The sequence below is a fragment of the Crassostrea angulata genome, chromosome 7 (genome assembly GCF_025612915.1).
Source record: "Crassostrea angulata isolate pt1a10 chromosome 7, ASM2561291v2, whole genome shotgun sequence".
Lineage (NCBI taxonomy): Eukaryota > Metazoa > Mollusca > Bivalvia > Ostreida > Ostreidae > Magallana > Magallana angulata.
In genome coordinates this window covers 17,712,550-17,726,755 of record NC_069117.1, presented here as the reverse complement: position 1 = coordinate 17,726,755, position 14,206 = coordinate 17,712,550, and the positions used below count along the sequence as shown (strand labels likewise).

At 31.0% G+C, this 14,206-nt stretch overlaps 1 protein-coding gene across 1 annotated transcript; it reads left to right on the top strand.

Moving 5' to 3' along the window:
• Nucleotides 1-9,386: 9,386 nt before the first annotated feature.
• LOC128192116 (uncharacterized) lies at nt 9,387-14,206 on the top strand. Its single transcript, XM_052864570.1, has 5 exons — nt 9,387-10,677; nt 11,002-11,092; nt 11,388-11,435; nt 12,455-12,793; nt 13,661-14,206. Exons 1-5 carry the CDS (start codon nt 9,418-9,420, stop codon nt 13,909-13,911), a joined length of 1,989 nt encoding a protein of 662 aa, XP_052720530.1. The 5' UTR covers nt 9,387-9,417; the 3' UTR covers nt 13,912-14,206.

Below are 14,206 nucleotides of genomic sequence, written 5' to 3'. Positions count from 1 at the left end.
AATTAAAACAAGAGCAAAGCTCATTGCAAAGCAACGAGTGGGTCTTCCGTTAATGTCGGAAGTAAAGCCGGAAGTTCCTGTAAGAAGCAGAGCTATTAAACCAACAACAAGAGTAACCAAAATAAAAAGATGAAAAAATCGAATTATTCCTGGGACGACTTAACAAAATCCGAATGATTTTAATTACGAATTAACAAAAACCTTTCTGATTTCAAGAACGACTTGACAAAAAAATCAGAATGTGTTCAAGCACGACTTAACAATTATTTTTGGTACGAATTAATTTTACTTTGAACATAACGCTATTTTTAAAACCAAGGACGCGGAATAAAAATTTCCGGAAAATCAATTTTTAAACCCGATTTCCTGTAATGCATCGTCTGATTATCAAACGGATTTCAGATTTAAATTCACCATGACAAGTTAAAGAAGACTGTAGTATTGTCTTATTTTGTTAAAAAAAATGAAAATTTCCAAAAAGTGGAACTGCTTCCGGTTTTGAAGAAAAATTGATGAACAAAATTTTAAACCTACCAGTACATTATAGAATTGATACATCTATCATCAGTAAAAAGTTCAAAGTGATATCTTTAAAGTTTACGGAGATTTCTTCCGGACAAAATCACTTTTTTTAGATATAAAAATGGCCGCCAAATTTGAACGTAAGTGACGTAAATGCTGAAACTTTAAAATCTTTGAGACACGGTAACTTTACAAAAGCTCTGAAAATTTCATTGAAATCGGATGAAAACTTTTTGAGATATAAAGCCGAGAAGGAGTCAGAAAAAAAATGAAAAATAAAATAATAACTAGAGCAAAGCTCGTTGCAAAGCAACGAGTGGGTCTTCCGTTAATGTCGGAAGTAAAGCCGGAAGTTCCTGTAAGAAGCAGAGCTATTAAACCAACAACAAGAGTAACCAAAATAAAAAGATGAAAAAATCGAACTTTTCCTGGTACGACTTAACAAAATCCGAATGTTTTAAAGTACGAATTAACAAAAACCTTTCTGATTTCAAGAAAGACTTGACCAAAAAAAATCCGAATGTGTTCAAGCACGACTTAACAATTATTTTTGGTACGAATTAATTTTACTTTGAACATTTCGCTATTATTAAAACCAAGTACGCGGAATCAAAATTTCCGGAAAAATCAATTTTTAAACCCCGATTTCTCTGTAATGCATTGTTTGATTTTCAAACAGATTTCAGATTTGAATTCACCATGGCAAGTTCTATAAGACTGTAGTATTGTCTTATTCTGTTCAAAAAAATGAAAATTTTCAAAAAGTGGAACTGCTTCCGGTTTTGAGCAAAATTGATGAACAAAATTTTAAACCCCCCAGTACATTATAAATTTGATACATCTATCATCAGTAAAAATTTCAAAGCGATATCTGTAAAGTTTACGGAGATTTCTTCCGGACAAAATCACTTTTCTAAAATTTAAAAATGGCCGCCAAATTTGAACGGAATTGACGTAAATGCTGAAACTTTAACATCTTTGAGGCACGGTAACTTTACAAAAGCTCTGAAAATTTCATTGAAATCGGATGAAAACATTTTGAGATATAAAGCCGAGAAGGAGTCAGAAAAAAATAAAAAATAAAATAATAACTAGAGCAAAGCTCGTTGCAAAGCAACGAGTGGGTCTTCCGTTAATGTCGGAAGTAAAGCTGGAAGTTCCTGCAAGAAGCAGAGCTCTTAAACCAATAACAAGAGTAACTAAAATAAAAATATGAAAAAAATCGAATATTCCTGGTACGACTAAACAAAATACGAATGTTTTAAGTACGACTTAACAAAAATTTTTCCGATTTTAAGAACGACTGAAAAAAATCCGAATGTGTTCAGGTACAACTTAGCAATTATTTTTGGTACGAGTTAATTTTACTTTGAACATTACGCTATTTTTTAAACCAAAGCCGCGGAATCAAAATTTCCGGAAAAATCAATTTTTAAACCCCGATGTAATGCATCGTCCGATTTGAAAACAACTTTCAGTGTTAGATTCAGCTAAATAAGCTCTACAAAAGACATATTCTTATTCGATTTGATCAGAAAATTCATTTTTTCGAAAAATTTGTTTCACTTCCGGTTTCGACCGGAAGTGACAAAATACATTTATTTGGTCAAATGCCATAAGTAAATCCGCAGATTTACAATCACAGAAAATTTCAAGTCTTTATAAACAACCGTTTACTAGAAAAGTCCTGGACAAAATCACTTTTTGAAAATTTTTAAAATGACGTAACTAGAAAACGGAAGTGATTTTATGACTGAAACTGTAAAAGCTTCAAGGGACAAGGATTTAACATAATCTCTGAAAATTTCTTGCAAATCGGTTGAATAGTTTTTGAGATATAAAGCAAAAAAGAAGTCAGAAGGAAAAACAAGAAGATTAATAATAATTAAAAAAAACAATAGAATAACAAGAGGGTCTTCCGTTGAAAACGGAAGACCCTAATAAAAAGAAACCGAAGAAAAACAAGAGGGTCTTCCGTTGGAAACGGAAGACCCTAATAAAAAGAAACCGAAGAAAAACAAGAGGGTCTTCCGTTGGAAACGGAAGACCCTAATAAAGGGTTAGAATACTATTTATTAAAGTAAATATTTTATCAGTAAACGATTATTTATTTGGTTAATTTGTAGAGTCATTCCTATATGAGTAATTTACAGTGATGTCAATTGCATAGGTTCTGATACCATATATCTGGTAAGATCAATGTTTTGTGTGACTAACATATAAATGTATGTGGTGTCCAAATTGTCTAAACTGTGTCTATACTTATTCTTGACATTAATATCTAAAAGTCATAAATAGGCATATATGTGATAAATTTACATATTGATCATTCATAATAATAATGGTGAAATATGAACAATTGATTGGATTTTAATTTGATCTAATTTCCATTTCATTAAAGTAGTAAATATGATTGAATGGAGTTATTGTACTTGATATAAATGTGTTTGTGTTGTCTTGTGATGTGCATGTTTATGTATGTTTGTGTATGTTTCAGAGCCATATATCTATCATCAGTAGTGGCAATTAAATCTGTTACAATATAGTTAAATTGTGTCCAGTGATAAATCCCGTAACATACCGGTAATCATAAATTATATCATGTGTACATTTAAAATAGTTACCACCAATAATTTACAAAAGTTGCAATTACCTACTTACGATAGACTAGAATAACAATTTGAAGGGCAAACTCCGTACAGTCAATTCTAAAGGAGCAGATCTTTGCAAATTGTTAAACCAAAGATCATTGCAAGTTCGTAGGAACTGGTGTGCTATTTTGTAATCCAAAACAATGCGGCCTACATCATCTACTAGTACATCATTGTTACAGTTAATTGTTCTTGAAACTAACACCCAGGCTAGTGTTTTCACATCTAAATTTAGAATGTAATAGAAATTAACCAATTATGGATGATCAGGAAAAAGGAGTATTTGATGATATGATATGGCATGACATGCAACTCTTTATTATAAGGAACGACTGAAATTGCAACAACGAAACATCATTCACAAGTTCAAAAGCCAGACCAACTGCATCAACTATACAGACCACGACAACAAAACAACCAACAACTAAGAGAGAAAGTCTGATTTCATTTTACACTTATGGCGACATATAATATCATATCACTCATTCACTCATTATTGCTTTGAACAATGTACATATTGTCAACAAAAACATTAAGTGGAAAATACGTAATTTTTCTTTACATAAAGGGTGACAAAGTGAGCTCAGACCCTAGGCACTTGTCTCACTTAAACCATGGAATGCTTTCATACTAAAAAATACAAGGAAAAGAATAAGAATATAAAAAAAATGTAAACAAAATCTTTTCCCCACTTTAACACTTTCATCTATTACAAAGTTGAATATTGATAACGATATTTAAGACATCTATATTTTGAAATATCAAACCTTTTAAATGATAGTATTAAAGTTTTATACTTTTAAGCTTTATGGAATAATATAGCCTCAACACGTATTATTCTATAAAAGTTTTTCTTACTTCAGATTATTCCCAGTCCTTAATATAAAGAGAATTAAGGGCACATTAAAAGTTGACTATTTATTGCTGTTTTATCCAGGCCTTTTTTCTTTTCATTCCTGTCCAATTTCTCATGTGATCACACTAGTACGCTTTTTCAATAATTATCATTATTCATTATTATAACATCTACAGAAGTCTGTATTACTTTAGTTTATTTAAAATATAATGATTTCATCATTAATATATCTTTTCCTTAGTTTAATACTTTACAATTTTATTTCCTGTGAATAGAACCTATAATAAGGACTCTATTTAATCTATTTGTACGCATTTAAAAAAGAAAAATGTATTTGAATTAACAAGTGACACATTCTAGATAAAAAGTAATTGGCTTCTACAAAGATAAAACCCATAAAAGCATTATTCTTGTGTTGAAACACGATATCGACTTTAATAATCATCAGGTAGAACAACTGTTGCAACAACATTATCAACGGTAAATACGGCAATTTCTCTACTCAAAACAATGGGTAAAATGAAAGAGACAACAACAGCTAAGCCACAAGCCACAAAGGAACTTAAGGGTATGCCATAGAAGTGAATTTTAAGTAGATGCTATTGCTAAAATAGGAATATCATGTGTAATAAATAGTTTTGAAAGGATATGCATTTATAAATATTTTCGCCACCAATAATTTGAAATCGCAAAAACAGAACATGAGGAAAAAATTAAATGCATGGTTATAAATGAAGCCCTCTACCAAAATTGTGACCCCTGGATAATGGGTTCAGCCTCTAGGGTGGGACCAAAATGGCCATATCGTAAAAATGTATAAACTCTTAGAAAATCTTCTTCTCTACTCCCGTATATATTTGAGAAAAACTAAAATTTTGGCTATGATGTCCATGAAGTTCTCTACCTAAATTGTAAAATTCATGACCCCTTGGTCAGGGTTTTAGGTCCTAGGGCGGGGCCAATAGAGCTATATAGGGAAAATGAATAAAATCTTAGAATATCTTCTTTACATCCACACAAAAGGGGGAAAATCTGAATACATGATTATGATGTCCACGAACTGTTTTAGGTAAATTGTTAAATTCATGGCCCCTGGGTCAGGGGTTTGTCCGTTGGGGGGGGTGGGGGGTGGGGGGATATGGTTCTATAGTGTTAATGCATATAATGCTTAAAAATCTTCTCGTCTCTCAAAAACTGACTTCATAATTATGTTAACCAGGAAATCCTCTACTAAAGTTGTAAATTCCATGTCCCTGGAGTATGGGTTTGACTCTAGGGTGGGGCCAAAATGGATGTATGATGATAATGTTTTAAAATATTTTACCTACTCCTACACACCTGTAGGGAAACTGAATTTATAATTTTGTAGACCAGGAAGTCTTCCACCAAAATTTTAGATCTCATGTCCCTTAAAGTAGGGTTTCTGACTCTAGGGCGGGGCCAAAATAATCAGATAGTGTTAATGCGTTTAATCTTTTTCTTTTTTCGGAATCGTATTCTTTACTTCTGCTGATACTGAATAAAAACAGACTACACATAAAAATAAACCAAAGCCATCAATCAAGACTTTAAATTTCAAGTCTCCAAATGAAGGGATTTGAATGTAGGGCGGGACCAAAATATTCATATGGTGTATAGGGTAGGTTTTTAATGCAGAGTGCGGCCAAAATGGCCATTTAGTGTTAATGTATACAATGTTTAAGCAACGTCTCCTAATACAGAATAAAACTGACTGCATATTTAGATAAAAACATAAAGCTGTCATCATGAGGATGAAAAACGACATAGACGCAAGAAAAGGAGTAACGCCCAAGCTAGCATTAGGGGTCCTAGAATTCGACCCATGCATATGTAGATTCGCAAACGTTGCCATGATTGTTCATCGTAATATTTGAATCGAAAAGCATTTATATGAATGTGTTGAACTTCTTTCTTTCTATTACGGTTCTCGGGATCATAAACAAAATATAAGTAATGTGCATTTTTGATATTTGATTTATTGATGTTTTCAACTACATATTACACTGAAACTTTCGATTCTGTACAGCAACGAACATTTAAAAAAATATATGCATTTTGAAGACCGCGCTTTGAAAAATATTTAAATGGTTGATGGTTGTTCACTAACTTTTGTTATCATTGAGACACTTAACTTTAAATGTTCAAAAAAGGTTGTAAAATAAGGAGAGTGTAAATTTGTATTAAAACCGATAAAATGACACACCGTCATTAAGCACGGAAAGGAGACAATAAAATATAAACCCAATGTATATATGCATTATTATCGACCATATAATATATAACGCACTTTAGAAAAAAATAATCTTTGCAATCAATTGATCCACTCTGCAAACATTTTCAGTTGAATTCAAATTTTAAAAAAAATAGTATTGTTTCTAAATCCTCTATGTATAAAAAGCATAGAAATATTCATGTTACATTAGATTAAGTACACGCGAAATGATTTTTTTTTATCAATTTACTAAGAGCATTTTACATAATTATATAGGACCAAAGCAGCGCACTTTATAAAAAAAAGATTAAGTATCATACATCAGTTTTATAACGGACACAACAAAAGAACTTTCTACAAATATTTATAAAATAACATTTTTGTTTAGTAAGTAAACGTTTAATAAAATGTAAAATATCTTTTAGTCTTATATCTAAATATCTTAGAGTCAATGAATTTATCTACCGTCGTTGAGAACAGGGAAGCGAAAAACGAAATTTACGTTCCAATGTATTTTGGCGTTAATATTGACCATACATTGTATTTATTTCCACAAATTGAGATCAATTAAGAAACATTTAAAGTTATACACAAAATTGTTTATCTTCTTGTGTTTGAATATTAGAATTCAAAAAGCACAAAAAATATATAAGCCTATGATTGATATATGTTAATCAAGAACTTTCACAGTCTACTGAAACCATAATTCAAAATTACAAAAATAACGGCTCTTACACTAAAACTTATGACAACTGACTTTAAAGATTTATTTTAAACTAAAGTTAATCTATATTACTTACACTATTTCCATTTAAATTGAAGATTAAAACTATGAATAAAGGTTATCTTTATGATTTAAAAAGACACTTTATGAAAATAGGCTACAGTGATTACTGGCAATGCAAGGGAGGGAGTCATTTAACATGACGGTTTGTATATATATTTTTTTAAATTTTCATGATAAATTTTGTTAATTTTAGAGCACTATCAATAACGTATAATTTCAAATACAAAGACAACTATGATTTACTCTACCACTACAAAATTTAATAAATCAAAATGGTTTTAATTGCAACAAAAAAGTGTAGAATCTGTGCAATTTAGGAAAATAAAGTTAATATAAAGATATTTTAAAATGTTAGAGAGAGAGAGAGAGAGAGAGAGAGAGAGAGAGAGAGGTTGAGGTTTATAATTATATATTTTTGCAATCATTCTGTTGTTTTCTATGGGCGACGCAACCTAAGTTACGTCTTTTCTGTTATAATAAAATATAATCGTTCTCTAGTTGAGTTGATACCATAATTTTCTCTATAAAAAAAGTTTGATCTTAATTCATCAAACAGCGATGTAATTTTTTTCTACCGGTAAAATCAAAAGAATTTTGTTTTGTTTGTGAGTCAGTCTGTCTTCACTTGGTTTCCACACTTTGTTTCATTATGGTTTTGAGAACAAATGAGAAAATGCTGTTGGGTTTTACACTTAAAGATATAGACTAGGTTTGATTTTAACAAAAACAAAAAACCCAGATAAAATTGTTAAAAAGTAATCAATTATTAATGAATTGTTCTATTTAAAAAAATGATTGCCCTAATCAATACGTTAAACGTGTATTTCATATAGAAAAAAAATCATATAGATATGATATTGCGATTATGAACAGACTTTCAAAGAAACAATTTATTTTCTACTGTAAGAAATGCCTTAGCGATATAAAATGAAACACTCTTTTTATTCATACAAGAATTGGTATGGTTGTCTTACTATTTTTATCTTTATTTTTGTTTTTATTTCTTAAACTTTTGTATGATGCAACTTGTAAAAGATACAGAATAGAGAAGATGCATGCAAATAGATAAATAAAGTACAGAAGTTATGATTTTATTCATCTCAATATACGATCAGTTATCTGTATTTCTTAAAAGCATTGGAAATTCAATGGTTACCATATCAAATTGATAATGAACAATTCAATAATTCATATACAAACGGTTTATCTTAAAGTCGTTTGACATTTATTGAAAAATGTCTGAAGTTACCTTTTATGTACAATTGATTTTCTGTCATAACGTATTGACAATTCAGATTATTTATTAACTGCGTCGTCCATCTGGCCAGCAATTGTTTCGTTACAATGAGTGATACACCTCTTCATTTAAGTATCTCTATGATTTAAAGCATTTTCAACTTGTGTGGGGTTTAATTTCCCACTGAATGATATCGATTCTATACAGTATCTTCAAGAATGTTTCAGATCGACACTGGCGACGTCTAAATCAACATGTTAGTAAACTATTCAATCTATATTGAGACATGTCATGCCAGGCTGATTAAAACCTATATCATAAGTTTGCACTTATAATTCACCTGCTTTAGTATTAACGATAAAATTCCATTCTGTTTTAAATAAGTGCATATTAAAAAAAACTGTAAAGAAAATACAGCCCACAAATCATGTAGATTGATTTCATTTGTTTCTTACTACTTTGATTTTTATGTTAAATAATTTTCTTAATTGATGTTAATACATGTATTTTATTTTTATAATGTAATGATGACTGAATGTCTGTATATATATTGATTGACATATGACAAAGATTCAGTGGCTTGCCAAGCAGAAAAGATATTCATATTATTATGGTAAAACTTATTCAAACTCGATGTTCACTTGAAAAAAAATATATTCCGTTTTTGTTTCAGAATACAATGATTTCTAATTCTGGACGACTTTTGTTTGCATCCTTTCTATGGATAGCTATATGTTCTGGTATGTGAAAACATCCCGTCTTTTTTTTAATGAATAGAGGACACTTTTACAAATTTAATGAATACGTGGATTTACTTTTTTTTTATTTACGTTTATTTTTTGTAAATCAGACCATCTTGAAATAATTCATCAAAATAGTATAAGGGCAGTTGGGCAGTTGGCTGAGAGAGAAATAATTTACATTTTAAAAGGTGTTTCAACTACTGGTGAGGATAAAATTGCAAAAACTTCCTCTTGACTGAAGTCATCTACTTCATTTAAAAATGAGAAAAATATGTTTCTTTAGATATATAGAAAATCTTTATTCAGTCTTAAGTTTGCGGTTTTCATTGTTATATTTTGGCATGTTCTTATTTTGCTTTTAGTTTTAGGTAGAGATATTCCAGACAATATGGGAAAATCCTTCGTTTTAGGATTCATGGAAGCCTCGGTAGCACAAACTGGAAATCCTTCAAAACTACCAATAAAATTATTTATTACAACCTCTTCTCCAGTTTCCGTGAAGGTCTCAATTACAGCTCCACTGGCAAAAACTTTATACCGCGGCGAAAACATTACAGTGAAGAGAGGGGCTGTTATGGAGGTAACACTACCAAAAACTCTCAGAAATTTAGGGGCAGTCAGATCAAATAACGCCGTCTTTATCGCTTCCTCAGATGAAATTGCCGTGTTTGGAATAAATGAGGCACACCAATCAACTGATGGATTCCTTGGTTTGCCCGTTGATGTTTTGGGGATGCAATATTATGTGCCATCCTTCTATTCTAACTCTCAAAATTTCTATAAATCTGCAATACTCCTTGTAGGAACAAACGACAGAACAATGATTATTATTCAGATAAAAATAAGCAATGGTAATAGTGTATACCTTGAAACGAAACATTATCGAAATGGCGACTGGCTAAACACTACAATAAACAGGTATGAAGTAATACAACTCCATTGTCGAGGTGACTTGACAGGGACCTTTGTTCAGTCTTCACATAAAATATCTGTTTTTGGAGGAGCTACTGTCACAAGCATTGGAGTAGGAAAAACAAGAGATCACATTGAGGAGCAAATACCTCCACTGAATGTTTGGGGCAAACATTTTGCAGTGAGTCCAATTCCTGATACAAATCCAAATCTGTTAAGAATATTGGCTAGTGCAAATGGCACAACAGTTTCTGTAAATAGTATGACGCATAATTTGGAATCTGGAGAGTTTTACGACACGCTTGTTCAAACCGCTTTTCTAGTATCTTCTAACAAACCTATCTTAACAATTCAGTATGTACCCAGTGGTTCTAATGGTCATGAAGGGGATCCGGCTATGACTCTTGTCCCACCAATAGAGCAAAGCAATGTGTTTTACTCTTTTTTGACACCAATGTCATCTACAAACACCAACTTTACTAACATATTTATGTTTATAATGGAAGGTTCGTCATACAATCATTTATTGCTTGATAATAAACCCCTTCAGCAGCAGGATTTTTTAAATATTGTTTATAGTGCCAATGTCACGACAGGATACATAAAACTCTCACCAGGAAGTCATACTTTAGAACATTCCTCGGGAATTGTACCGTTTGGTGGAATCTTGTATGGAGGGATGATGCATGAATCATATGCTTATCCTATTGGTCAAAGATTGACACCAATGTATAAGGTATGACATATGTGTCAAGTAGGTGCCAAATATTTTTTTTAAATGGATAATACATTTATACATCTAGGTAATTAAAACACATGTTTGCGCGTATTTCTCTAACATAATTGAGCTTAAATGCACATTTTTTAATAGGTCCTTCTTGATTTTTTTTATATTTTGCTGTACAGTATGCATAGAAAGTAAAGTCAAAATCGCTCATGAATCAGTTAAGAGACAGACATTCAATGCATTTATATGACATTGTTGTGAAAATCAAAGATTACAACTATTCATAAAATAATACACCTGTTTACTATTTGTCGTTTTTCATTGGTTGTTTAGGATTGTATTTTGACATCAATGGAGGTTGGAGATGGACTTGACAATGATTGTGATGGAAAAGTAGATGAAGAAAGTTGTGGAGACTTCACAGGTAAGCAAATAATGTCAATCGATTGATGATTAGCTGTTGTTTGTGCTTAAATTTATTTCTTTGTGTCTGTATCTAAATAAATATTAATATTATATATTATGAATTGGACATATAACTTAAACAGTTATATCATATCTATGAGAACATATAAACAATGACTTTTAATCAAAGTAATTCCTATGCCTCTTTACATTCCATCATTGTTTTGTAGCACAGTAAAATATATTATGAGATTTTTCAAGTTAAAAAAACCACATACCATTTAAAGTATTGCCATGTTTGAATTGTTCAATAGATAATGATGGAGATGGGATCATAGATGAAGACTGTATTGAAGAAACCAGTAAGTTAATATTTATACATTAACAACGATTTGTCTTAAAAATATTACATGTTAATGGCTTATATGAGATAAATATCAATCATAACTACAATTGCTCTCTACTTCATGTTGATTATTAACTGCTTTATTTTCATTGGGTCATCTGAGTCACCGAAGAGTTACATGTACATGTATACATACGGCCGTCGTCGTGCGCCATGTGCCGTGCGTTAAGAATTCAAAATGTTTAATTAATTGAAAACAACATGACCAGTTCTTTTTAAACATGGTATGATGTGTCCTTGAAGTTAGAAAACATAAATTGTAATTTTCAGGAATCTTAATACACAAAGGACCTAGAAGCAAGGCCAAAATTGACAAAATTTGGTCAATTTTGAGAAATCTACATTGGCACATTTAATAGAAAAACAGAATTTAGAGTTACGTAGATAAGGAAGTCTACAGGTTTACAAATTTTATATCCCTTGGGATGAAATTGTTATATCGTGTTAACGAATGGCTATGGCTATAAAGTGTTAACGAATAACGTATATCCGGGGGGGGGGGTTCGCCCGTTACAAAGCGAAAAAGACGAAAATGTAACTATTTTTATTTGCGTCAGTCATGTTTTGCAATTTAAAATTTTCTCATAGCAAACAATACTGGATAAAATGTCTGCCCATTAAATATTTTGCGATGTAAAAAATATTGCGGAAAGCTAAAATAAGATCATCACGAAAATTACCGAATATAAGGTACATGTTATATCATTTAAATTTTTTAAAAGAATAGAAACTAATTGCATATTTATAAACACCATAAAGTCCATTACCAAGTTTATATTTCATGACCCCCGGAATAGGGATATTGTCTGCAGGATAGGGTCAAGATTGTCATAAAGTATTGTTGCATATAATATTTAAAAATCTTTCCGACTTCTATTGACACTGAATTGAAACTGCATATCTAAAATGTTAACAAATAAATTTCTGTACTTTACACTACATGAAGGATAACTTTTAATCTAAAGTGAATTACAGAAAGTACTCATAACCTCCTGGACACCACCGACTCAACAACAGAAACAGCAATAACTGCAAGATTTATGAGAACCAAACGAAGTACAACGACCCAATTCTCAAACACTGTCAACATTCCAAGAACCTCGGGTGTATCAACAATGGCTACCACTAAGATTTCCGACATCCATGTACAACAAAAAACGACTACTACCACCAGACTACCTCAAACCAAGGCTGGATCTACATCCACTATCATTACAAGCATCGTAAACAATAAGAAAATGACATTTGATACGATTACCAAACCAAACACAACAATGAAAACGACGACAAGAAAAATACCAACACATATTATAGGTAAAACACAGAGTAAAAAAACTTTTATAAACAATAAGAAGCGAAAAGCAAAGAACAAAATATACAAATATAGAGATTAATTATAATGCAAAGAATAACTTCTGTATCACCAAATTACTTGGTATGCAAGCAAAGGCAAAGGCAATTTTCTTATTCTATAACATTCTCAAACAAATCTGAATTCGTTATATATATATATATATATATATATATATATATATATATATATATATATATATATATATATATATATATATATATATATTATTTCCTGACAGATTAGGTATTTGATTGGACGAACTAAATATTTTTTCGGGCGAATGTACAATTTGTTTGAAAGAATTAGCTATTAGACCGGAAAAATTAGATACATGTTCGAACGAATTGAGCTATTTGTTAATACGAAATTGCTATTTGTTCATACAAATTAGGATTTGAAATCGTTATTGTTTGGATGAATAAGATTTTTGTTTGGACAAATAAGATAATTGCTATAAAACAGAGGAAGAGAAAGAGAGAAAGAGAGTTTCTACAGTCCCATCTTTCTAGGCAATGAAAGTTTATTAAGTTAACTAATATTATTTTTCTGCACTATACCAAAAGAATTCATAAAATTTCCATTCTAAATCAACAAGCAAAGTAAAGTTGTGGTGGATTCTGACAGCAATAGTTATCACATTTCGTATCAATATCAGTGACTAGTACACGTTACATGTATAACAATTATGAATGTATAGCAATTTCTCATTTCTCACTGGGTGCCTTTTCCATTTTTATATGTAACTTTTTTGTAAAAGTTTTGTACGATGAATCTTACTGCTTAGTGTATTATAAAAACTGAACAGCATATCGGGTTTTTTTTTCAAGGAAAGGGCCCATATACGTTCAAAGACCTCCGGACTCAAGAATGGTTGATCTACGCTGAATACGCCATTGTTGGCACAGTGACTCTAATTATCATCGGTGCACTTGGAATCTGCTGCAAAAAATGTTGCATACTTTTAAAACGAGAAGATGATGATGACGATAATGAAGATACCAATCTAAACAATCGAAAATCATATTTTAAAAAGAGACAACTTTTCATGAGTAATTCCGTTCGATCAGTGCATTGGTAGATCCTGTTAAACGCATCAGCTGCATCACCTGCTTGGAAATACTCAAGTAGGGTATATCCACAGAACCCGAGAGGACAAGATATATCAGTAGGTCAAAGACGCCTATTTGGTTTGGGTTTTCAAAAACAATTAAGTGAAAAAAAATCATGATTAAACCATGCATAATTACATGGACTTACTATTATTTCACTTCTAAGAATATATCTAAAATTATACTTTAGACATTTCCTCGACTCGTTTTATGTGATTTGAAATATTATATTTAACTTCATATGTAAAATAATAAAAAAAATTA

Coding starts and splice junctions, on each gene's coding strand:
- LOC128192116 (XM_052864570.1), top strand. CDS start 9,418: ATGGGAAAATCCTTCGTTTTAGGATTCATGGAAGCCTCGGTAGCACAA. Junction 10,678..11,001: donor GATTGACACCAATGTATAAG/GTATGACATATG, acceptor TTGGTTGTTTAG/GATTGTATTTTGACATCAAT. Junction 12,794..13,660: donor AATACCAACACATATTATAG/GTAAAACACAGA, acceptor TTTTTTTTCAAG/GAAAGGGCCCATATACGTTC.